This window comes from Sceloporus occidentalis, unplaced genomic scaffold (assembly GCF_023333645.1).
Source record: "Sceloporus occidentalis isolate IW3139 unplaced genomic scaffold, rSceOcc1.0.p SCAF_130, whole genome shotgun sequence".
Taxonomy (NCBI): domain Eukaryota; kingdom Metazoa; phylum Chordata; class Lepidosauria; order Squamata; family Phrynosomatidae; genus Sceloporus; species Sceloporus occidentalis.
In genome coordinates, this window is record NW_028317110.1 from 2,400,522 (window position 1) to 2,424,965 (window position 24,444).

General features: G+C 40.6%; 3 protein-coding genes across 3 annotated transcripts; 2 read left to right on the forward strand and 1 right to left on the reverse strand.

Annotated features, from left to right (window-relative positions):
• Positions 1-506: 506 nt before the first annotated feature.
• LOC149281600 (zinc finger SWIM domain-containing protein 1-like) lies at positions 507-7,458 on the forward strand. The gene is made up of 4 exons (XM_089499165.1): positions 507-539; positions 1,154-1,272; positions 5,562-5,653; positions 6,014-7,458. The coding sequence occupies exons 1-4, from the start codon at positions 507-509 to the stop codon at positions 7,456-7,458; spliced, it is 1,689 nt and encodes a 562-aa protein (XP_089355291.1).
• An 8,478-nt stretch (positions 7,459-15,936) lies between these two features.
• On the reverse strand, positions 15,937-17,708 carry LOC149281601 (neuralized-like protein 2). Its single transcript, XM_089499166.1, has 2 exons — positions 17,021-17,708; positions 15,937-16,052 (listed from the first exon to the last, which is right to left on the reverse strand). Exons 1-2 carry the CDS (start codon positions 17,706-17,708, stop codon positions 15,937-15,939), a joined length of 804 nt encoding a protein of 267 aa, XP_089355292.1.
• Positions 17,709-19,530: 1,822 nt separating this feature from the next.
• LOC149281602 (lysosomal protective protein-like) lies at positions 19,531-24,183 on the forward strand. Its single transcript, XM_089499176.1, has 14 exons — positions 19,531-19,694; positions 19,774-19,885; positions 19,983-20,033; positions 20,124-20,210; positions 20,874-21,029; positions 21,295-21,386; positions 22,202-22,286; positions 22,388-22,479; positions 22,815-22,887; positions 23,008-23,156; positions 23,377-23,452; positions 23,571-23,660; positions 23,788-23,889; positions 24,100-24,183. Exons 1-14 carry the CDS (start codon positions 19,531-19,533, stop codon positions 24,181-24,183), a joined length of 1,413 nt encoding a protein of 470 aa, XP_089355302.1.
• Positions 24,184-24,444: the final 261 nt, after the last annotated feature.

Consider the following 24,444-nt stretch of genomic DNA (forward strand, 5'->3'; position numbering starts at 1 on the left):
GGGATTAATGCTCTGATCTAGGTCACAGGAAGTTTAGTGCAGAAATAACCACCACCTTGCACCTGCCATCAACTGTTGCACAGGAAGAACAGAGCCATCCGTAGCTGGCAAAGGCAGGAAGTGGATTAAGAACTGATCCAGCAAACTGTTGCGTAACACCACCAAGGTTGGACATTCAAAGGAAGAGAGAAAAAACACACAAACACCCCAAAAATATGACTTAGTGTGTCTCTCCAAAGGATGAAACTGCTGGTGTGAAATATAATTGCAATTGTGTATGGAAATGTTTAAACAGAATCATGTGAGAGGTGGCAGCACTTTCACGCTTCTGAAAGACACACTCATTTTTAAGGTGTGTGTGTTTACTCTTTGGAGTTTCTTGGTTGATAGATGGTGTTTGGATGGTGCACCTATTACGTGTGATACATTGCTTTTTTTTTTAAATTATTTTTATCCACTTCACTCTGTTTTCTAGCTTTAATTAAAGGCAGCATCAACGGCCAGAAATGACCAATATAAAGAAACCACCAGGAGACAAGGTCAGTGGCAGGCCAGGTCTGACAATAGCAGAGTAGATTAAACAGGTGGCCGTACACAGTATGTTAAACTATCCAATAAGCAAAGTCAATGGCCTGCTCAAAAATCAGTCCAGACAGGGATGAAAGCTAGAAGAGTAGATTATCAAGGCTATGGTCATAAACAATTGGTCAATTCTAATAGGCAAATTAAAAAACACCTAAGGCATAGATATTGTGAATTCCATCATGCTATATGGCCATATGTTGCTTATACCGCCGCTACATCAAAGAACCCAATTAATGGGACTGTACTGCATTTTAACCCAAATAAGCAATTTAAACCCTTCTCTAGAGACCATTAATGAGACCCCTGGGTGGCAGGAGAGGTTGCTCAACCCTAAAGTTTTATCAGAACCTACAAATATGCATTTCACAAAACATATACAAAAATAAAGGAGGAAACAACCTAAGGAAAAGTGGTGATCTTGGGAGCATGATCTATCACTAGTTGTATAAACAACTGAGCCTCATCCTCCAGGTGGCAGGAGCTTTTATAAGCAGGAGAAAGTCACATGGGAGGTGTGTTAAATGTATGCACATGTGCTGTAGATACATGTCTGCTGTACATTCTGTAGATACTGCCTCTAGACATTAGGGAAGAGAAGCCTGCTGCCACTGGATCACCGCATGTCATCGCTGGATTGTCACAGGAGGTGGTGGTTCTCAGCAAACATGCTGTGAAGGTATATACCAGGTGCGTCCAATGTGCGGCCCGCCGGACTTCGAGGTCTGTGCGCTGGCAGACCACATTCAAAGCGGCCGCTTTGAACACGTGATGTTCGAGGGGGCGAGCTCAGAGAAGGTGTTCCTCGTGGCAATGAGAGGGTCATCACATGGTAGGAGAGTAGGAAAAAAGAAAAATGTAAGTATTACCAAAAAATAGAGGTTATAGGAAAGTGGAGCCATATAAGAGAGGGGGTTGCTGGGTTATGGCATTATAAAATAAATATAAACGGGTGTGTGTGGCTGGGGGAAATACACATGGCAGTGGGGGCATTAATAGACAAGAGGGTGGTAGGGCATTACATTAACCTATACAAAAGGGGTGGGGGCATCAATACACAAGGGAGGGCATCACATAAATCAATACACAAGGGTGAGGGGGCATAAATGCACAAAGGGGGGGCAATACACAAGGTTCTGGGGGGACACTAATCAATAGTAAAGGGGGCCTGGCTGGGACAGCAAAACACAAGGGAGCAAAAATACAAAAGGGGCAGTGAATGACAAAGCAGTGTAGAAAATAATTTTTTATGCTTCAGTCTTTTATGGTGTGTGTCTGGGTGTCGGTGTTACAGAGCCTGTCCTGGTGTGTTTGGGTGTCTGTGTGGCAGACCCCGTCCTGGTGTGTGTATCTGGGTGTCGGTGTGGCAGAGCCTGTGAGTGTTTGGGTGTCGGTGTGGCAGAGCTCGTCTTGGTGTGTGTGCTTGGGTGTCGGTGTGGCAGAGCCTGTCCTGGTGTGTGTGTGTTTGGGTGTCGGCGTGACAGAGCCTGTCCTGGTGTGTGTGTGTGTGTGCGCGCGCACGTTTGGGTGTCGGTGTGGCAGAACCTGTCCTGGTGTGTATTTGGTTGTCTGTTTTCTGGCACTTTGCTTACTGTAGGAATAAATAGAACTATGTAATTTTTACTTATTCAGAGATAAAACGCCCTCCTAAATTTGTAGTCACTTCAGAGGACAAAACTTTCTTGGCCCAGAAATTTCCAGAGAGGAAAAGTAATGGTTTTGTGTTATTTACTCTGTTTCAATCTGCATATTTTATTAAAAAGGATAAGTGGCAGTAAATTGTGGCTTCGGGCGTCCCGTGTATGATTACTTTTTTAGTTTACTGATTACTCCCAGTCCCATAACATAAGATTCTATCCTATATTATCTGCCGAGCACTGATGTTCTCTTTATGCAGTACACATTGATGCAGAGGAGTTAAAATTCTGTCTATTTTATTTATTTCTATAAAATGGCCGCCAAGGCCCATGATTCTCTTAATCCGGCCCTGCCTCCAGTGTGCGTCAACCAGCTTAAATCCAAATTTTACCCACAGTGTGCTCCAGCCTTGTGCAGTTTTATTTGGCTAAACCTGTTTTAAATAGTTTGTGGACTGACTTTGTTTTACTGTTTAAGTTATTTAGTATAAATAGAATTACATAAAAATTTCCACTGTTTATTCATTATCGCCAAATTAACCCTGTATTAATATGCATTATAAAGCTAAAAGGCTTTATAGGCCACACACATATACATTTCTGATAAAGTGGCCCACTGCAGAAAAAACTTGGACACCCCTAGTATATACGAACAGGCTGAACTGGGCCATGGGGATAATTGAATTAAAGTGATAACAAAATCCATGACAAAATTGAAAATTACAATAATCACTGTTTAAAATGTAATATGCTAGACTGTATTTGCTTTATATAGACCTTCACAGTGATGTTTTTTTTTCTGATCAGACTTGAAAACTGCTGCATGCTGTAATGTCAGTTGACACCGCATCTTCATTTCTATATATACCGTATTTTCTTGAATATAAGAATGCTCTGAAAAATACCCCTCGTGTTATATTCGTGGTCATATCCGGGGGGGGGGGGCAGAGTGGCAAGCCTGGGGGCAGATGTGCATAACTGGGGGCAGGTTGGCAAATAAAAGGAAATAAAAACAAGAAATGCATTTTTCTCAATCATAGTTTTTATGAAATATGAAAAAATTGTTTACATGTGAATTAACATTTACTAGTAAAACTTTTTTTCCTATAGGGTAGTCTTATAGTCAGGCTTTTTCTTTTTTCCTGAATTAATATTCATATTTTGGGGTGTCGTCTTATAATTAAGCAAATATGGTAAATAACATTAGGTACATGTAGAATAATTCCATAGCAAAAAAAGATTTGTAGAAAAAGTATTTTTGTTCTGCTTGATCTTGGACATGACATCAAGAACATTTCACTGATAACTGACTTTGGGTGTTTTTATTTGTAGCAAGTGGTAAGGTATTGAGAAGGTTCTAAATTTATTATATCTATACTGTCAGATTGCAGTTCAGTCTTCCTTGTGATATCCCACCTGGACTATTGTAACTCCCTACTCCTCTCCCACTTTTCACGGCTCCAATCCATCCTGAACAATGTGGCTAGACTAATTTTCAAAAAAAAACAAACGACATCCTATTGGCACATCTTTGAACCTGGTATATTCGAAAACATCTCCTGCGTACAGTGATACCCACCATGCATAGGTTGGATGTATTCAGTCTGTATTTTTAGATTTACCGGCCCTGGAATACATCACTGTCAAAAAACACCCCAATATCAGCAACATCTTCTGAGCTTTCACAGTCCTGCGGTGGGTGTTCGGTGTTGCTGAATGCCTCGCTATTGAGGCATTTCAGCTACACCATTGAAGTTTAGGAGGCGAAACAGTGTATGGCAGACGTTGACGCCACCGGGAAGGGGCCAGACATTAAGGAACACTGTTTAATGTCATGACGTGCCAAGCACGTCGTTGGTCGTTAAGTGACCTTTTTTGCATGACATGTCTGCCCTGTCATAGGTCGTTAAGTGGTTAATCACCTGGTTCGACCACGCACCCTTGATAGCCACAATACTAATGGACTTCCCGAACCAATCTCGGGGGCCCTGGTGTTTATTTCTGTAAGTTTGATTCTTTAACAGCTTTCGCATGCAGAATCAATTCCAAGATTACTTTGTGATTAACAACACAAGCCAGATTTCCTTAGTAACACTTTGGCTGCTGACAAAGCAGTAATGAGGGGTTTATTCATACAGCAAGGAGCCAAACAAGCGATACTACGGACAAACTAATGCATGAGTTACATTTACTTACCGATCAACAAAAATCACAGCCTCAAATACAACTAAAAGATATACCTAAAAGTATTTTTAGTGCATGCAAGCGTTATAAAATGCATAGAGCTGATCTGAGTCCCAAAAAATCTCAGGCTGTTCCATTTATCTACCACCCTCCCTGTAAAGTAAAACGACTTTACAGTTTACAGGGTTAAAAAATGACCTACAAGTTGTCAAAGTAGCATAAAACACATTGTAATGTCCCGAACACGAAAGAGTGCCAAAATATGATGCATTGCTGCTCCACCACCAGCCTACCGGAACCCTGCTTCTTATACATTCATTTTTCCTCCGCAGTCTCTGTGTCACGTGACCACGAGAGTCACATGCTGATATAACCCGGAAGTGTTTGACTCCGGGTGCTGTGTCTGTGAATGAGTGGGTTCATTCTCCTGTCACTTTGGTGAGTAATCATTGCAACAAACAACTGGCACCGGCACCGGCACCGATCTCAGTTGCAGAGTGCATTGGGCTTCTATAGAGATATCTTCCCTCTGCTGTTAGATAATATATAGCTTTAAAAGTGTAGTGTGTAGCCGTTAACACATATCTCACATTAACACACACGTGTGCTAACACAAGGGTTTGCTGCTATGTGATGTAATGCAAGCACGGTGCTCGGGAACTGAGGGTACTTTGTGACTATTATAATTGTCAGTAAAGTAGTTGGGCTGGCCAAAATATCCGGACTATATATTAATGTAAGAGTCTTGAGCTTGGCTGAGTGTGATATGAGTTGTAGCCCACAAAAGGACATTTTCAAATTATTAGGGGAGTTTTTCTGGGGGTGTCTTGCAGCACAGTGTCTGATTCCCTACATGACAGCAGGGATCAGACAATTTTCCAGTGTTGCTGATCCAACTGTAGATACAGCCCCCCACCGGCGTTCCCACGCCAACACAGGAGGTGACTGGTGGTAAGTACATGACATGCAGGGAGGTGTTCGGCCTGCACTGCATGTAGCTAGGGGCAGGGAAAGAGGCAAATTCATACAATCTGCAGATTCCGCCAGTGCATTTGCAAAACAAACACTAAAATGTAATGGGGCCATGCAGCCGTCATACGCATTACAGTGCTCTTGATGGCTGGAGGGTCTCTTTAACACACTTACTTCTGGTGACAGGCATGAGCTAAAACAGGAGATTTTATCTGCCTTATTGAATGAAAGATACAGTATTGATGAATATGAATCATTTGGCCTGTGGATGGTAAACGGTATTGGATGAAAAAGGTGTGAAATTGGTTTAAACGAATGACTTGCGAGTAATGTATCCAGTCTTTCCAGAGTTAGCAATGATTGGTGCTAAATAATGTTTTATGAGTTGCTTGAAGTAATCGTCAAACTGATATCAAGGTATTTGAAGTTCAAATGTATTAATGTTTTCACTATAGCAGGAACTTTAGTAAGCAGAGCTTATGTTGAGCTACTATTTAAAAAAAAAAAATGCTTATCCTAACTCCCAAAATTTACAGTATTTGGGTACCCAACTGGTGTCATCAAACACAAAGGGATTGCAGTTGTAAAACATTCTTTTTCTGTTACTTTTTGTTAATACAACTTTTATATATTAACAGGTGCTGAATGTTCTAAGAGAGTTGTGGAGATGGCTTCACAATTAATGAACAGTTTCCTGGGAATTTACCCTGGTTCGCAGATTAACTTTAATTTAGATGAAAATGCTGAGCTGGCCCATGCTAATATACAAACCTTATTGATGGGAAAGGTATTCATGCACTTTCCAGAAGTGCTATTGCTGGTCCGATCCTACAACGAAAATGGGAAAGCTCTTTACACCTTTGTGGTAGATGGCCCCTTTCTTACAACTGAACATGACATGGTTAAAATTGTGCATATAGCCATCGCTGATGAGACACCCGAAGGACTGGCTCAAATGTTCAGCGTCTTCAAAGACTTCAATCCCTGCTGGCCTACAGTCTGTGTATTTCTGGTGGACCCTTATTTTAATGGAGCTGAAGCTATCTCTAAAGCATTCCCATCAGCTGAGGTTGTCCTTTCTGCTTTCCATGTATGTAAATACTTTAAAGAAAATATCTGCAGATTGCCTAATCAAACTGAGTCATTGCTACTAAATGCTCTGAAGAATGCAATGTGCTCAGCCACAAAGAGGAATCTAAGGAACATGCACATAATCCTGCACCAGTTTTTGAAACCACATATGTTGGAGCAGGTAAAACTAGATTGGTTACTGGTAGACCGAATTTGGGCCTTACATCGATGGAGGAATTGGGCTGAATGCCTTGTGTATTTTCATATGATGGACTTTGTGAGTGGAGAATTTAGCCAGATATTCAGCAAGGAACCCAAGGTAGAGGAAGGTCTGTCTTCTTTGCTTAAATTTATCCAGGTGCAAACTGCTGGGAGGGGTGTGCCTAACGTGCGCCCGTGCGGCCCTCAAGATAAGGTATTATTGGCAGGGGAAGATAAAACATCCACGTCAGCTCACACTTCTTCTACAGAGTCTGAAATAGATACTGAGGCCACATCAATAATCTGTGAATCGCTGAACCGGATCTGCATACCTGCGGCTTTTGATCTCTGTTTGAAAGAGTTGTCTGTTGCACAGAAATCTTTACAATTGATTGGCAAAAGTGAGGATGGAATAAATGTCCAGTTTCTAGAGAACCTTCAGGAAGTAAGTTGGCAGTACCAAAAGAAATGTACTTGTCCCTTCTACAACACCATGAAACTGCCCTGCCGCCATATCTTGACTGTCCTCAATGCCAACCAGGAAGTTCTGACACAAGCTATGCTCGAAGATTCCTGGTGGAAACAGACGCAAGCACTTGAATTCATGCTTCCTGTGTCCACGGACACCCTGAAAATCATGAAGGGTGACAACATGGATATGCCTGCAAAAAAGACAAATGTGGATTTGTTGACTGACCAGATCACACGGTTGCTGTCAGAGTGCAGTGATGATGTATTTCAGCGTCGCTACAGTACATTGAGGGAACTGGCCGATGCATGGATTGGTCCCTATGAACAGGTGAAATTGTAGAGCAGGTGGTTGACACTTCCAGACAGTGGTAGCTTCACAAGCTAGAACTGGGCATGCCTTGAAATATTCTTTTGAGAACAGGATCTACAACTATAATTTAAAAAAAGGGATCCGTTGATGGCAGTAGAAGTGTTTTTTATTTAAATGGACGTACGTGAAATATGACCGCGAACCATGTGTCTATTATCTTGTAAAATGGTTATTAACAAGAATTGTACGTAGGAATGCCATGTTTGTGCAATTTAAAACAAAAAGGACTCATCAACAGATCTCCAAATCTGTATCTATTGCAATCTCAGGAAATCTGAAACAATAGAAATGTGGTAATAAACTGCAAATTATTTTTTAACCAAGGATGTCCTTACTTGTATTGTAATACATAATTGTAACTATTACTTGTAGTTTTTGTTTTGCACTCCTGTGGTGGTGAAGTAAGGCCCTTGTTGCTTATCCAGTGCTGCCCACCAGAGCACGAAGGTCTGTGTTTCAACAACGGGCTTGCTGCCATGTGCCCCTGCACTGTACTGTGCTGAGTATCTAGATATGATGTCATGCTCTATTGCGTCATTGTTCATTTTCCAGAGGGAGCTGGTCACAGATATCTGCGTTCCCTCTACCCTGTCGTGTAAAACACCAAGGGGTATATTTTTTGGAGGTGGGGTCCCTGCATTTGGTTGGACACCCCTTTTAGAGACATGCCTGTATCACAGTACTATAGCACAAGTGGAATCCTGGCCAGGAAAGGCCCAGCTGACAACAAATACAATACTTAGTACAATGGTATTAATTGTAAAACCAGTTTTGCTTGCTGCAAATCAACGCTCCTACCTCACAGGAGAAGTCTCATTCTAAAAATATTTTTATTTGAGCTTAAAATACAGTAATAAGTTAGGAAGTGGATTTAAAAAAAAAAAAAAATCAATAACGGCCTTTATATATAGACCTGAAGGCCGCCCTTTGTGTGAGTCGTGTAAAACTTTGGGTGCATTTTCCTGTTTAAACATCACACTGAGCTGTTTGGGGTTATGCTATTTTTTTCTACACCATTTGGTGGGGACTGTATGGTTTTCTATTTTTATTTTGTTTTTTGAGCGCACTTCTACACTTTATTTCATTACATATAGTGTATCCGTTATCACTATTTTCAGTGCTGATGGTTACTCATGGAAAAACAAACAAACAGGGCATTTAATATACAAATCAGGCTGTCAAGAATTTAGGTAAACGTAGACTATCCCACCAAGTGTGCCATGTTCAGTACAACCTCATCAACACATTGGGGATGCATTTTTGAATATATATGACCAAGTCTCAGATGGGTCATATGACATCTATATAAAACATTTGTTTGTGTTTCAGACGTCCCCGTGACATGTAAATTGAAGCTTCGGGGATGTTGTTGCTTCAAATATGGGGCAATTCATTATCTTCCACAACCATTGGGAAGAGTTTCCAGAATATGTTTAATTCTCAAATAATTCAGAAGAAGCTATTTTAAAGTGGCCATGTCTGAAAATGGTTAAAAAAAATCCTTTATGACAACACATCGTGTTGCTCCTCTTCTTTCATTGTGAACTAAGATAGAGACTTTGGGAAAACAATGCCAGTGAGTTAAAAGATCTCATCCTATGGGACCCGGTAGGTTATTGCCACTAGCCCCTGACCATTACATCTTCTCTACTAAACTTGACGTTGGGCACTATTCGTCCAACAGACTTCCAGATAGTGAAGCATGAGACAACACTCTAGTGAACACTGCTTTGTGCACTACAGCACTTGGCAGCCTCATTCTGTCCAATGCGTATGGTCTACTGTTTCGTGGCTGAGCTGTTGTTAATCCTATATGCTTCTGCTTCATACAATACAGGGGACCAGGGCAGAAATTTCATGAACTGACTGGATTTTTGAGATGTGCCTTCATAATGTAAAGTAATGCATCTGAAACCACAACTCTCTTGCAAACACTCCCTTTAGTCAAAAAAACCCCCAAAATTTTACGTGACCTCATTGTAGTAGGGCAGGATAGTCCAAGCCGTTCTGAAGATATGCAATGTGCAAAGAAGGAGTGTGAGTAGTGTCAAGGTGTAGGTAGGGGTAGGGTTGTATATCTTAGAGTGAGCATGTGTTGAATGGTGTGAGTGTGTAAGTGAATGTTATTTCTGTGTGGATGTTAAAGCATGTTTTGTATGTATTAATCTTTGTGTAAGTGTTTTGTTACTTATGGAGGAGGGGGAGTGCCAAAGAAATCCCTGTATACTGATATACCAATAAAACCTGTGCCAAGAACTTCCACAGTCTTATTTCCACAGTTCAGAGCTTCCAGTTACTCAGTCCCATAGCAGCAGTAGCATCATTGAAGATGCAGAACAGTAGTCTGCTGGCTAAGGGTATTGGACACTTTTTATATTACCCATTTATTAAATGGCAGATGACAACAGAACACAATAAATACCTATACAAAGTGTACTCTTGGAAATGACACATGACAATTTAATGTCCCAGCCAGCCTTACCAAAGAAAGTTGCATGTCATTCTCCATGGTCCAACAATTTGCACCACTGATTGGCTGTTTTGCACACAAGGGGTCTTGTTAGAGCCCCCTATCATGCTTTGGAGACAGCACTTTGTAACTGTATCTAATCTATAGACGAGGTAGGTGCCAGCCTAAGGTGCAGATCTCCAGGCCGATGAATTGGAGGCTCCCTGGGGTAAGTGAGCTGCGTGTATGTGTCTGTCTTTTAATGTCTATCTGCCTAGGTATGTATGCAAGTCTTTGTTAAGATGTGTGTTTGGTTGTGTTAGTTTGAGTGTCTAGGTTTTTTTTTGTGGGTGTCTGGTTGTGGTAGTGTGTGGGTGTCTGGTTGTGTTAGTGTGTGTGCATCGATGTTGGTTTTGAGTGTCTGGATCCACCCCTGGCTCAGCAGTGAAGCTGCGCACCGTAACAGAGCTGTAAAACAGAGGCCTCATGCTCTCACCACAGGACTTCAGGAAGGTAAGTGATGAGGAGGAAGGGGAAAGATAGTAATAAAATGGAGACATAAAAAGGACATAGGGGAGATAGAATGAGTAGAAAGAAAGGGAAGAGATGGAGTGAAAGTGGAGGGGTGGTGATGTGTATCATGCACTCATATGACTCCGCCCCCGAAGATAATTTACAAGGGGGTGGCAAAATGAGTTTTTGCCTAGGGTGAGAAAAAACCTTGTATTAAAGCCACTCCCTTGTGACTACATCAACAACATATCTATTTTTCTGTATTTGTAGTAATAAAAAAAAAAAAAAAAAAGCTGTGTAAAGTTTAAAAGTTTTTTTATTTACACAAAAATATAGTTCACTATAAAATATGTATTAAGTAATATGGGCAACAATTGAAAAATACAACAATATTGCACAAGTAATCTTAAATATATGAATATAGGAACTTAATCTGAAAAATATAAAATAAACAAAAGCTAAAAGTATGAAGTACAAAGGCTCATTGAAAGCATATCAAGATTTTGAAACAAAATAGGTCAACCTGGACTCCAGAGCCCTGTGGACCATTCTCCAGAATGGGACGATAAGCAGGCAATCTAACCATATGTGGATGAGGGAGCCAACACCCCCCTCCAGCAACTAGTGTCTGCTTGGGGTCCGGTACCACATTGTTAATACTTTATATGCGTTTTCCTCAGTACTAGTTTCATATGAGCATTTATGCGATTTTAATAAATCGCCGTTGCTGGATGGTTATTTACACTAGTGGTTAGTGGTGGTTTTGTTTTAAATTTATATTAATTTGACAAAATTTTATAGAGATACATTTTAGCACTGTATTTTGGAGATTTAAGGTATGCAATTGTGTAACTAGATAAGCAGCAGTTAAAAGCTTCTCAATGAGCCTGACATAACACTTGGGGATCTTATCGTGGAGAATGAAGATCTTTGGATAAATCAGACCAGAATATTAGTTAAAAGTAGACTTGGGCGCCGGTCCGTACGAGCTACTCTATTGGTTGCCGACAGGGGCCTCCTCTGCCATCAACCAATGAAGTGTACCTGCAAAATCCAGGTGGCGAAACTCGGCCTGGGGAGACCATTGGTCTTCCCGCTGCAGAAGTTAAAGCTCCGTACGAGCGACAATTAGAGTCGCTCATACAGATCTTTAATTCCTGGAGTGGCTCTCCCCAGGCCAAGTTCCGCTGTCAGATGTTAAAGGTCCGTGCGAGCGACTCTATTGGTCGCCGGCAGGGGCCTCCTCTGGCAGCTAGCACTACTGGTGCACTACTACAACAAGGTCATGTAATGTTCGTTACATACACTTACAAGTAGATTGATTTACAGCTGACATGCTCCCAAGGGTGGTGGTACAATATTGGACTTGCAAAATGAATTTTAGGTCGATGACTGAAGTGTCCTAGCCTACTTTGAGCCACAAGCTCAAGGGATTTTTAATTTTTTTGCCTTTAGCTAGGGGTCAGATAAGAGCCTGCTTCCTGCTCCTTATGTGCTGTTTTCCTCTTCATTGGGAAGCTGTGGTTTTGAGTAATAGTAAAAGCCTAGCTGTCACCCATATTATTGTTATCATTATTTATTGTTTTATATAGCGCCATCAAATTCCGTAGCGCCGTACTTCACCAAGTCGGGCAGAGAATATTCTGGTACCATGTCGTACTATGTCCAGGCTCCTAGAATCATCTCGCATATTCTGTCTTATTTTCATGTCTACACCATCTGAAAACTATAGATGTAATCTTTTATAAGGTATTTAGTGATGAAATACATGGGGATTCAGGTACCCATAAACACACACCACTGGTGTCCAACTTGCATATGCAGTATTTGATAACTTTGCCTACTGTGGTGCCCCTGAGAAATAGGGCTCTGGACATCTGCTTAGTCTTCTTTATGGATTACAAGGTACTGGGTGGGGAAGGACAATCACATTCCTCTGTAAACAATTATACATGAAAACAAGCATATTATACACATGCAACTATGCATTGACTGATAATTGTACTTATATATTGGAAGTTTTCCTTTCGCATTTTTGTAATGCAATATATTTTAGGTAATATTCAGGCATATTCAACGTTTCATAGTTAAGGCATTGTTTATCTCTGCTCCTCGTGCAATTTTGTAACAGCACTTCCTGAATTGAGCAGCTTAAGTATGAAGAACAGAACACCAACACAATCACAGACACGAGTCTTATTTAAAATATTGATTGTATTTAACAAAAGAAATAGTTTAATTGCTGGCATCTGGAAAATAGAGTGTGGAACACAATGACTCTTTAGTGGCAGAGGCAATCTTTCAATTGTTTTTTCATAAGCTTCACGCCAAGTCTCCATCTATTTTTCTTCCAAACGTCTCCATCTATTTTTCTTTGACACATGGTACTGGTACAGTGGGGATACCTGCAATTCTCATAGCCAGGGCCAAGATGCATATCTTTGGATATGTCTGTCCTGTAACACCCTGCTGTCCGTTCTTAGTGACAGTTTGTGGGATTGGTACAGTGGAGGGTGCTGAAAACATACTTATTATTGGTTTGTTCCAATGATTTTTTAAGGTATAACCAATGCTTCTAGTATGCAGTAGTTCCTCAATACTCTTTGCTGGGTAACGCTTGTACCTCAATCCCTGAACAGCATAGCTGTGCTTCTGCATCCTCCATTCTCTAATCAGTCTATAGTCTGATCTGGCCATTTATTAAAGGAGTTCAGTAATGGCTGTGCCTTGCTTATCTAAAGAAAGAATCATTGGCAACGTAAGGAAAGATAATATGTTTAGTTTACTGACATTCAAACTGATACATGTTTTATTATACCAATTCATGAGTGAAAATGATAAAATATCAGATGTCCCCCAAAATGTAAATTATTTTCCAATTTGATGGTACTTTTTATATATCACAAAACATTATATCCATACATTGGGAGTCAGCATGCACAAGAATAAAACCAATGGTTGTATGTAGACCTTTAAAAGCCAAACCTTGCCCATGTAGTTTTGCAGAGTTTTACTACAGTTTGAGATTTTCATCAGGGTTGTTCCTACATGTATCATAGGTGCCACACATATGGAATTTCCTGGAAAGTTAGGCTTTATCTTATTATATTATAACATGCGTTCAAGAAAATCATTCCTGCTTACCTGAAAAACCATTCATGAAATCTTTAGGGAGCTATTCAACACTGGTCATTCATAAGAATGCTTATTGACCACCCCTGATTGCCCTACCTGGGAACTTTGTGGCTACAGCTACCCGGAGACCCCTTTTGCGGCATGCAGGTATGAGGTCCCGCTGACATTGCTCATCATTGCTTAGGGCTGCAGCCTATGAGCTGTCTAAATGACTCAATCTTGGTGCTTCACACTAATTTGCCTAATAAGCAAATACATTACTACCTATGATGCCTGTATTAATGGTAAATATCTGGCATTTAACACTTTTCCCATTTCCCTAGCTTTCTGATATCAACCAAAGGTGACACTGCTGGGAGCTCGGCGCATGTTGCTAGAATACTATTCAGCCGTGTACTGCCACAAGGGTTCAGAACTAAATACAGCTCATCAGTATGATGTGCAATTAAGCTAAAAGTAACCTGACTTACGGTACATGTGGAGTATAAAAGACAGGGCAGGAAGAGTTCAAAGATATGGTCACCTGAGCAATCAAGTAAATAAACTGACATAACTGTATAATTGACACCTCTGAAATTTTGGCCGAAACCAGCACTGAAATATAAGAGGAAATGCTTTCTGTGAACTGCTTTATAATGGAAGTGAAGCGGGATACAAGCAGAATCACAGTTACACGCCTCTCAATATCTGAAAAGGCAGAAAAGGGTATTTTTGCTTTAAGTGAGGCGGTTGGAGGACAGTTGCCTACAGAGACACATTATGTACGGTAAGTTTGTGACCTACTGGTAGTGATTTAGGTAGCGGCATAAGGCATTTAGGATAACAATGCATTTTAATTTGATATTGGTAAATTACATCTTACTTTGTGGTCTATAAGGGGGGAGGACTTTGTCATTTGGACTGGGCCAAGGGACAACCACCCCTTGCCTCTTTAGTCAGCCTGCTCCTACCTCATCCCAAAGCAACAGTGACATCAAAGTCCGTGCATTTCATGTGGTTGCTTAAATGATGCTTTGATATCCACATCATGATTCTGAAATATGTATTACGGGAAGTGCATGACTGCATCTTTTTCTCTTCACATAGTGAAGGATACCTTTTAGTAGACCAATGCCTTAACTTTCTGCATTTAATGCAAATTTGTCATGCATGGAGTCTATGCACAGTGTATGCACAGTGTATGTGATACAGGGGTGTCGATCATTATTGTTATTATTATTATTAATATTATCTTTTATTTATATAGCGCTACCAACTTACACAGCACTTCTTACAATACATATATTCAGGGTATATGATAAGACCAGAATGGACAGACTAAGACAACTTAATACATGTTGTAATGTTGTTATTAAAGTGATATGTTAGAAGGAGGAAAAATGGGCAAGTGTAAGAATCTGAGCGACAAGGGCCAAATTGCAATGGCGAAATAACTGGGTCAGAGCATCTCCAAAACTGCAGCTCTTGTGGGGCGTCCCCAGTCTGCAGCGGTCGGTACCTATCAAAAGTGGTTCAAGGAAAGAAAAGCAGTGAACCGACGACGGGGTCATGGGCGACCAAGGCTCATTGATGCACGTGGCGGGTGAAGGCTGGTCCGTGTGATCAAATGCAACAGACCAGCTACTGTAGCTCAAATTAAAATGTTAATGCTGGTTCTGATTGAGAGGTGTCGGAACACACAGTCCATCGCAGTTTGTTGCGTATGGGGCTGCGTAGGGCTGATATTGCCATGCAGCAACCCTAACAACTTTCAATATGTATAACTGTTATAGATAACGTGCTTTTTCAGTATTAAATATAGTCAGGGGAGGGCTGGCAGCCTAAGGCCTGGGGGGCAAGTCAAGTGAAGTGGCTCCGCCCCCTCGCACTCACCTTTCACCCCTCACGCTGCTCCCATCACTATGCGGCCGTCAGACTGCTGGAAAACTTATCTAAACGGCCGCTGGGTGCTGATGCCACCGGCCGGAGCTACTTTAATCCTTTTTTTTATTTATTTAATATGCCGGATCGGCTTGCCATATTAAAAATAAATAAATAAAGTATTAAAGTAGCGCCGGCCGGCGGCATCAGCACCCAGCGGCCGTTTAGATTAGATTTCGGGCGGCCTGGGGGGCAATTGCCCCCCTGCCCCAGCCCGCCCCTGAATATAGTATAGTTGTGATAGCTTCCTCACCATGCCCCAGGTGGATCTGAAATACTAGAAATGTTTGCCAGTTACATTTACAAGGCTGCCCTTGGATGCATACACAAAAGTCAAAATCATGTTTCTTTAATTGTAACTGGACATACAGAATGCAGTACAACATGTCCTGGTAGAGTCCCCAGAAATCCCTTGACTATGTTTTTCTTTTTCATTCATATTTGCAGAAATTCTTCAGCAGCTGCGGCAGGTCCAACCAGTCTATAGCTAATCTGTGCACCACATGCTTCTGGATGATGAGACGGCACAGGGTCTGCAATGAAGGAACTGGGGAAAAAAACAGCAATATCTGAGTTCTGCATCATATGCTCTATACAATGACCAGTGAAATTAGTAAAAATCTATCTTATTTTTCAGCTGAAAATTCTTAACTTATTATTTATTGGCACAATATGCATTGCATTTCTTGTGTGGCAGATGTTTTAAGGATGCGCCATATTTAACTCCAATAACTACAGACAGCAACTGCTCCATATACAGTATTATCATAGTGTATGCATTCTGTGTGTTCATAAAAACAAAGTTATTTGCAACACAAAGCAACAGGCAACATTAATTATACAGTGGTGAATATCATGAGCTCTGAAATAGGTTGCTACCCCTTAAAGAAACATTTAGTTAGAACAATGGATAGAGAGGCTTAAAGGACACTTTATAATAATAATAATAATAGCTGTGTAACTACGTATGTAGCAGATACCTTTCTCATTGAGCCTCTCGGTTTACATCATAGCTGGGGATCTTATGATGGAGATTTTTTTCCCATAAATCAGACCAGAATATATGTATTTACTAAACAACTTAATAGTGAATTTTCCCGTGTAGTATACTCCATTAATTTCAGACAGGTGGTGGAATTAAAAGCAATTGTGTGCAAATAAATATTTTGGTTCAGGGTCAGTAACTGGTAAATTAGAGATCTGGAAAGCAAATGCAATGTTTGCACTTTTAAATCAAGGCATGTAATAGTTTTAGGATAAGGAAATGAAAAAGCTTTTTCACTCTCCTCCCTCAATGCTAAAAATAGCAAATGGAAGATCAGCACCTTCGCACCCTCCTACCGGCTACTTATCCTAATTTAAAATGTCACACAGACCATAACAGACCATAAAGCATAAGAGAAACGAGTCTGTACACTACCGTATTCCTTTTCACATTTAGGAGAAAGAAATTCCTACTCCTTTACCATGCCCATTAAGTGTTCAACAGATGATACAATGGAATGAGATACCTACATCCATATTCTAACTGGATAACACGGACACTCTTCGTGGAGGCAAAGACATCGACAACAGCATAAAGGGGCTTCTCCGCAGATATCCCACGTGCGCTGGCTCCCATGTCTTCTCCATTGATGATGATGTGCATGTTGTGGGTTCCATCTGACTGGGGTTCGTACAACACCCCTATCCTACTTCTTCTTGACGTTGGTGGTAGAATATTGGACTTGTAAAGTTCATCCAAGATGTGGCTGAAACGCCCAGGCCTACTTCGCGCCACAAGTTTGTCACGAGGGATTTTAAACTTTCCAACCTTTAGGTAGGGGTCTGATAAGAACCCGCTTACCACTCCTGATTTGTTGTTTTCTTCACCCTCGGCAAGCACTCTGTTGTGGTTTCGAGTAATAGCAAAGACCCAGCTGTCGCCCATATTAACCAGGTCTGGCAGAGAATATTCTGGTACAATATCCAGACTTCTAGGATCCCTGGCCATCAGACCTACTCTTAGGTGACCACACCATCCCAGCTCCTTTTCCTCAATCTCCACCAAAAATATCTGCCCAGGTTCCAGGGGCTCCCGACTAAAGCAGATGCCATTAGCAAAACTCTCTACCCTGGTAGCTTGGGTACCTGATGGGTCGATGCGTACATTTGTACCATGGATATGATGAAAACACATAAATGGCTGGCAGGGCACAGACATTTCCCCAGAACGGTGCTCAGATGACACACTAGCTGGGGCTATTTTTAAAAAGGGCAGAGTAACGGAGCATATCTGTCCTGGACAGCTGCACACAGAGGGGCAGCTCCATTTAGGGAAAGGAAATCTTGGCTCCCACCTACCAAGAATTCTAATTAGAGAGGTGAAACACGGTGGCTTGATCAGAAAACAATCTTTTAGAACTTAGTTTTAGTTATTTTATAACTAAACTTATAACTAAGTTTGCCAAACAAGCAAAGAGGTGAAAAAGGGACACTATGGACACAGTGAAAAAAAAGATTTTTAAACTCTGATGCAATCATGTCTCCTTAAAAATCAAATCAAATAACAAGCATGCTGTAGTATCGTGCAAAATATAGTCTCACTAATGTGGTAAATATTACAGTATTAATACTGTACATGTAGGTCTGTGAAGAAATAGATTGTGCCATAAAATTTGGTGTGTAATACGAATAATGGTTTTTTTAGCACCAAAAACGGCCGAAAAATTAACCACTGCATCCTAAGTGGCTGAATCACCTCTGCAATATGAAAGCTAAATACTAATGAACATATCGATTTTGCATATACAACAACTTACAGCATTGTACCTATGGCGTACTTTTGTTTCCCTATACTACTTCCATTGAAAGTCCGTTCCAGGTATCTACTACACCGAGAGGTAGATAAATAAACTTTATTTTACAGAACGGACAGAAGATACTGACAGTTAAAAAAGCACAGCGGAGAACCACATCAAACTGAAGGCTTCAATGACCCAAAGAGTGCCCATTTTTAATGTATCTTCAAGGATTTAAAGAAAATATATACAAAAACTAAATTTTCATTAATAATCAATTTAAATTAATTAAGACTTAAAAGCTAGCTCATTGTGTGTGTGTGGGGGGGGGGGAGCAGACAACAGTGGTGTCTCCAGCTTTCATATTTAGGGGGGGCACATGGGGGGACAGGGACCAAAGTGGGGGGGGGCAATTATAAAACGCTACATACACACACATATATATATTTATATATATACAGTATCTCAGAAAAGTGAGTACACCCCTCACATTTTTGTAAATATTTTATATCTTTTAATAATAATAATAATAATTTGTCCTTGATAATAAAGGTATCCCTGGTTAAGCCTAATCTGTAGGCTCAGGTACTCAGTGGGTTAAAACTATAAGAAACATTAATCTCCCGCCATCTGAAACAAACTGAAGGGCATCTTAGTTTCAGGGGATGTGGTTAGTATTATTACCGCATACAGCGAGGGTTTATATGACTTTTTAATCTATGGAAGGCTCTGTGCATTAACGAGAAAAGCATTTCTAAGAAGAATGTATTTAATTCACAGCTTCATTTGTTAAACATTTTCTGTTGTTTTTCACACGACTGTGACACATACAGGCTGCGATACGCCGACACCCTCCAAACGCTGCAAGCGCCTACACGTCACGTGCCCATTTTGTGCACGTGACACCGAAAACGCCTCTAAGTCATATGACAGCGGTACGCAACTGGAACGAGGAAGTGTCCGGTCACCGACTTCACGGAAAAAAAGGAACCGGGCGATCAAGAGACAGACAATATAAGAGCGGTAGAGCCAAGACAGAAAGGCCATAGAACAGGTCGGTGATTGTTAACAAGAGGTTAATAGGGGACGGTTTGGGAGAACTTCAAAAGCTAAGGGTTACCGAGTAGGAGAGGTGGATGTTTACAAACATTTACACAAAGGGCGGTAATCTAAGAGATCATTTTTCGTTGTCACCCCGATTCTTTGACACTGATTTGCGGTATTCGTCACCGTGTTTTTACATAGATGGAGCTTGTGCTGCTCTGTTGTTTGCTTCTTGGAACCGGATTTGTAAAAGGTGCCCCCTCTAGAGATGAAATAATCTACCTGCCAGGGCTTGCTAAGCAGCCGTCATTCCAACAGTACTCTGGATACCTGACTGTGCCGGGTAACAAACATCTCCACTACTGGTGAGTGTCCCTGTGGCTCATAAATGTGGTAATGTCTGCTTTGGACTCTTTAACCTTCGCCGTGTCTCTGTCTCCGTAGGTTTGTGGAATCGCAGAAAGATCCTGGCTCCAACCCTGTTGTCTTGTGGCTGAACGGGGGTCCTGGATGCAGCTCACTTGATGGACTTCTTACAGAACACGGCCCCTTTTTGGTGCGTACAGCTGGAGCACCTGTGTTGCATATACCTAGGCGACTGTACTGGACACCTGTAATGGGCTAAAGTCTAACCATTGTCTTTCATTTACCAGATCCAACCAGATGGAGTGTCATTGGAATACAACCCCTACTCTTGGAACAAGGTGAACCCCAAAATGGTTCTGCAAGATCATGTTAATTTATTCACCACTCTCTTTTCAGATTAAACTATTTATGTAATTGTTGTTTCTTAGATTGCAAATGTCCTGTACCTTGAGGCTCCAGTTGGTGTCGGTTTCTCTTATTCAGATGATAAAAGCTATCAGACTAATGACACAGAGGTACGTTGTTAGAAGAGGAAACCTTGTTTGCGAGGCCCTGTACCATAAGTGATAATACTGATTATATAACTTAGACTGTTCTGGGTTCTACCGCGCTTTTAGCCCATGCAAGCAGTTCGCCATGCGCTATAGGTGGGAGGATGGTCTATACTATGAGGCAGATTTTCATTACCTAATGTGAGTTACTAAAGCTGTCTGCAATGACCTTAAGTCTGTTGAGTACCTGCCTGTCCGTAATTCATTATTTATAAATGTTTGTTCTATAACAATATGTTGTCGTGGCTTTTGTTGGGTTAATAGTTGCACTCTTTGAAACGGTGAAGTGTTAAGGTGCTGTGTGATGCCTCCAGGCTTATAGGGCGATTGGCAAGCTTTAAAAATTAAGTTTGGGGTGCTCTGGGTATATAGCTATGTGTGTATATGTATATGTATGTATATATATATATATAATGTATGTATGTGTTGGTAAGAGGTTAAGTGTTTTATCCAAGTTGGTGTCACACGCTTTATTTCTTTAAGGAGTTGGTTTCTGTCCCATACAACCTCGTGTATCTGCCGTGATTGATTTGTACATACTGTTTCTTTACTTAGCTCTTCTTTATTGACTCCCTATACACCACACAATCCATTGGTTTAACTATTTGTTGTCTTGCTTTTCTTTAGGTTGCTCACCTAAATTACCTGGCATTGAAGGAGTTTTTCCGCCTTTTCCCAGAATTCAGTCAGAATGACTTTTTCATAACCGGGGAGAGTTATGGAGGAGTTTATGTTCCGTCACTGGCGGTAGAGGTCTCGCAGGACCCTGCTATTAATCTGAAGGTGAGGCGCTGAGATTGTAAGGAACTGTAGACAATAAGAAAACACACTAAAAGTCTATGAAGGGCTATAATAATCTTCATGTAATTTAGACGACTTCTACTGTAGCTGTAGCCTTAACCAAATAATAGACATCACTTTGTGTGAGGAATCTCATTGTGGAAAAGTCTGTGCACTTCACAAACTGACTGTAGTTTCATACTGTACCCCAACCTCTTCACGGATAGATTTGGCAGTTTCTTATAATATGTACTACTTTGATTTTCAGGGAATCGCTGTGGGAAATGGCTTGAGTAGCTATGAAATCAATGACAATTCATTGATTTTTTTCGCTTACTATCATGGTATCTTGGGAAGCCAGTAAGTTACTTAATACTTTTAATAATATGCGTTGCTTCTTCATAGTTAAGTAGGTCACCTGCCTCTGTCTTTGTCTACCTGCCAGTCTTTCTGGCACGGTGCAGATTAATTTCAGCTAAACAGTTTAAGTAGCATTCTTTGACAATTACTAATGGAACTGATTAATTAATGCCTGAGGAAGGGACCTAACAACTTGGTCTCGAAAGCTTGCAATTAAACTCTCAGCCAATAAATGGTATCATTTTAACTATACTTTTCTAATGGAACTAATGGTTTCATAAAGCGTAAATCTCCTTTTAACACCATACATATTTATTTATGGAGCCCCAGCAGATGCTCATCCTCATGGCTCTGTTCTATTTGCATAATGTTGGGAAAGACTAATGGGGAATTCCTAACGTGGATAATTATGTCAAAGTCTCCCGGAGACTTTTTATTTGTTTGGCTACTTTATTGCTTGCCGTCAGTTATCGCTTAATGTTATCCATATTTCATTGATGAGTTTTCATATACAGCAATGTTTACATCCCCTGCACCTAAGCAATTCATTTTTGTCTAGTCTACCTTTTGGTGTTTCTTCACATTCCATGAATGCCCCAAATCACTGTAGCGCCATTACATGTCCCTTTTTATCTTCCCAAGCAATGAACCCTATTGTGTTTTCTCCCTTTGTGTGACTGCCACTGTTACAATATATTAAAGTCCACTGTGTTCATTTCTAAAACTCAAATATGTGCATTTTGCCTTTTTAACATTTTTGTTTTTGGAACCGCAGGTAACTTTGTTACATTTTTTTTTTTTTATACCCTCTTCAGGCTGTGGGCTGAATTGCAAAAGTCATGCTGTGAAGGAGGAAACTGTCAGTTTCATGACAACCCTGATCTTAATTGTTCGTTAAGGGTGAGTAAGTTAAGGGTTAAGTGGATCTTTTTTTTTTTTTTTTTTTTGCCTTTATGTTGTATCAGGAGAATATTCCTTTCATATTCCTTTGTGCTCTAAAGGTGCAAGAGGCTATGCATGATGTCTACAGCACAGGTCTAAATATCTACAACCTGTATGAAGCATGCGCAGGGGGTGCTCCTGGGGAGATCAGGTAACTATTTCACTTGTTTTGTAAAATCCAGTGGGATTATATACCACAAATTACTAACTTCAAATCTCAAGGGTTTCTAATACACAGCAGGTTTTCCATAATGTTTTTCATATTGGTTAAATTAAGGCCGCTAAAGCACTCAAAACATTGCTGCCCTTAAAACTCAGTGGGACACCAACATAAAATAGTTTATTCCAGCGAAGGTTGGGAGTCGAGCGCTGTTATTTATTTCTTTTCTGGTCAGTGTGACTATATTTTATATCACTGATGGCACTCAATTTGAACCATTATGTTTACCCGCTGCCCATGCTTCTTTTTTTTTTATTTATTAATAGGGACTATGGCGATCACATTACTGTGTATCATCATGGCATACTTTCTCCTAATGTTTTCAAACACTGGAGCAGGGTAAGTATTTACGGCATTATTTAGTAGTGTTGGAAAACCCTCTGTAACCAACAGTACTTTGTGTCTGAAGTTTGTCTTGAATTTGAGTGTACCAATTTTTTTTAATTTTTTTTTCTTCAGAAACTAGTGTCTCTGTCCCTTGTCCAGAAGCCTGTACGAATGGACCCTCCCTGTGTAAACAGCACGGCTTCTAGCAAATTCCTGAACAATGAATATGTTAGGAAGGCCCTTAACATACCTCCTGAGGTGCAGCAATGGGAGGTCTGCAGGTGATGCTACTGATAGATTCTACTTGTAAGCTAGTGTGACTCAGAAGTGAATTCTCAGGGTGTCTGATAGTTGCAGCTCCACAACCTCATCCCATTAGTTACCCCTTAGCTAAAAGGTACTTTGACCAGGATATTGAATAAGAGGAGGGGATAAGTCATTGAAGTGTTAGAAGGGGTCCTGACAGGTTAGGTTAATGTAAGAACTATTATTTTTTTGCAGCTTTGATGTTTACAGAACATATGGACGAGTGTATCAGACCATGAAAGACCATTACATGAAGCTGTTGAGTGCTATGGTGAGATGCAGAAATATTCATGTATTTGCAGCTGAAGCCTCATAATCGTGAGTCAATATGTCTTCTTGGACATGGGGTGACTCCTATAAATAATGAGAAAACTGAACTTTCTTTCCAGAAATATCGTATTTTGGTATATAACGGAGATGTGGATATGGCATGCAACTTCCTTGGAGATCAGTGGTTTGTGGATTCTTTAGAACAAAAGGTATGTGAGTATGTGTGAGAGGCCAGTTGTGTTTGCCTTTCATCTACACATATATTCACTTGCATGAGTGTGCGCTGTTATTACTTGTTTATCATTAACTCCAAATTACATCCCTTGGATTCTTCAGCTGCAGGTACAGCGTCGGCCATGGCTGTATAACGAAGGTGATCAGCAACAAATTGGTGGCTTTGTAAAAGAATTTTCTAACTTGACCTTCCTTACCATCAAGGTATGGAGATCTTTATTCAGGGATTCCCATTATCTTACATCCTTTTCACACTAGCACAGTAGGTTCCATCCATATTCTTTTAGTTTTCATTCTGACCGCATTCAAAGCGCCTCTTTTTCTGTGTTTCCCACCCTTGGTAACATTAGACTGTAATCTGCTGTCCGTTTCAATCTATATTAACAACATATCAACTGATTATCATTTTTGCAGGGAGCTGGACACATGGTTCCAACAGACAAACCCATTGCTGCCTTCACCATGTTCAGCCGTTACATCAAAGATGAGCCCTTCTAGCTCTGTAACCACTTCCGCTTAGCATCCACTGTACAATATGTATATGGAACTGAAAGATTCAATTCACTGGAAACCTCATTTTCTTAGAACATCCATCTGGCATAGGATATATCATGAGATTTTCTTTCATATTGTTGTTGGAGCTGTGCTCTCTCCTCCTCAGGTTTTTTTTTTCCCCCCATTCAGGTTACGCCATAAGGGAAGGAACACTTCCCTATATTAAATTATATTAAAACATTACATTCAAGCTCTCTCATGCGG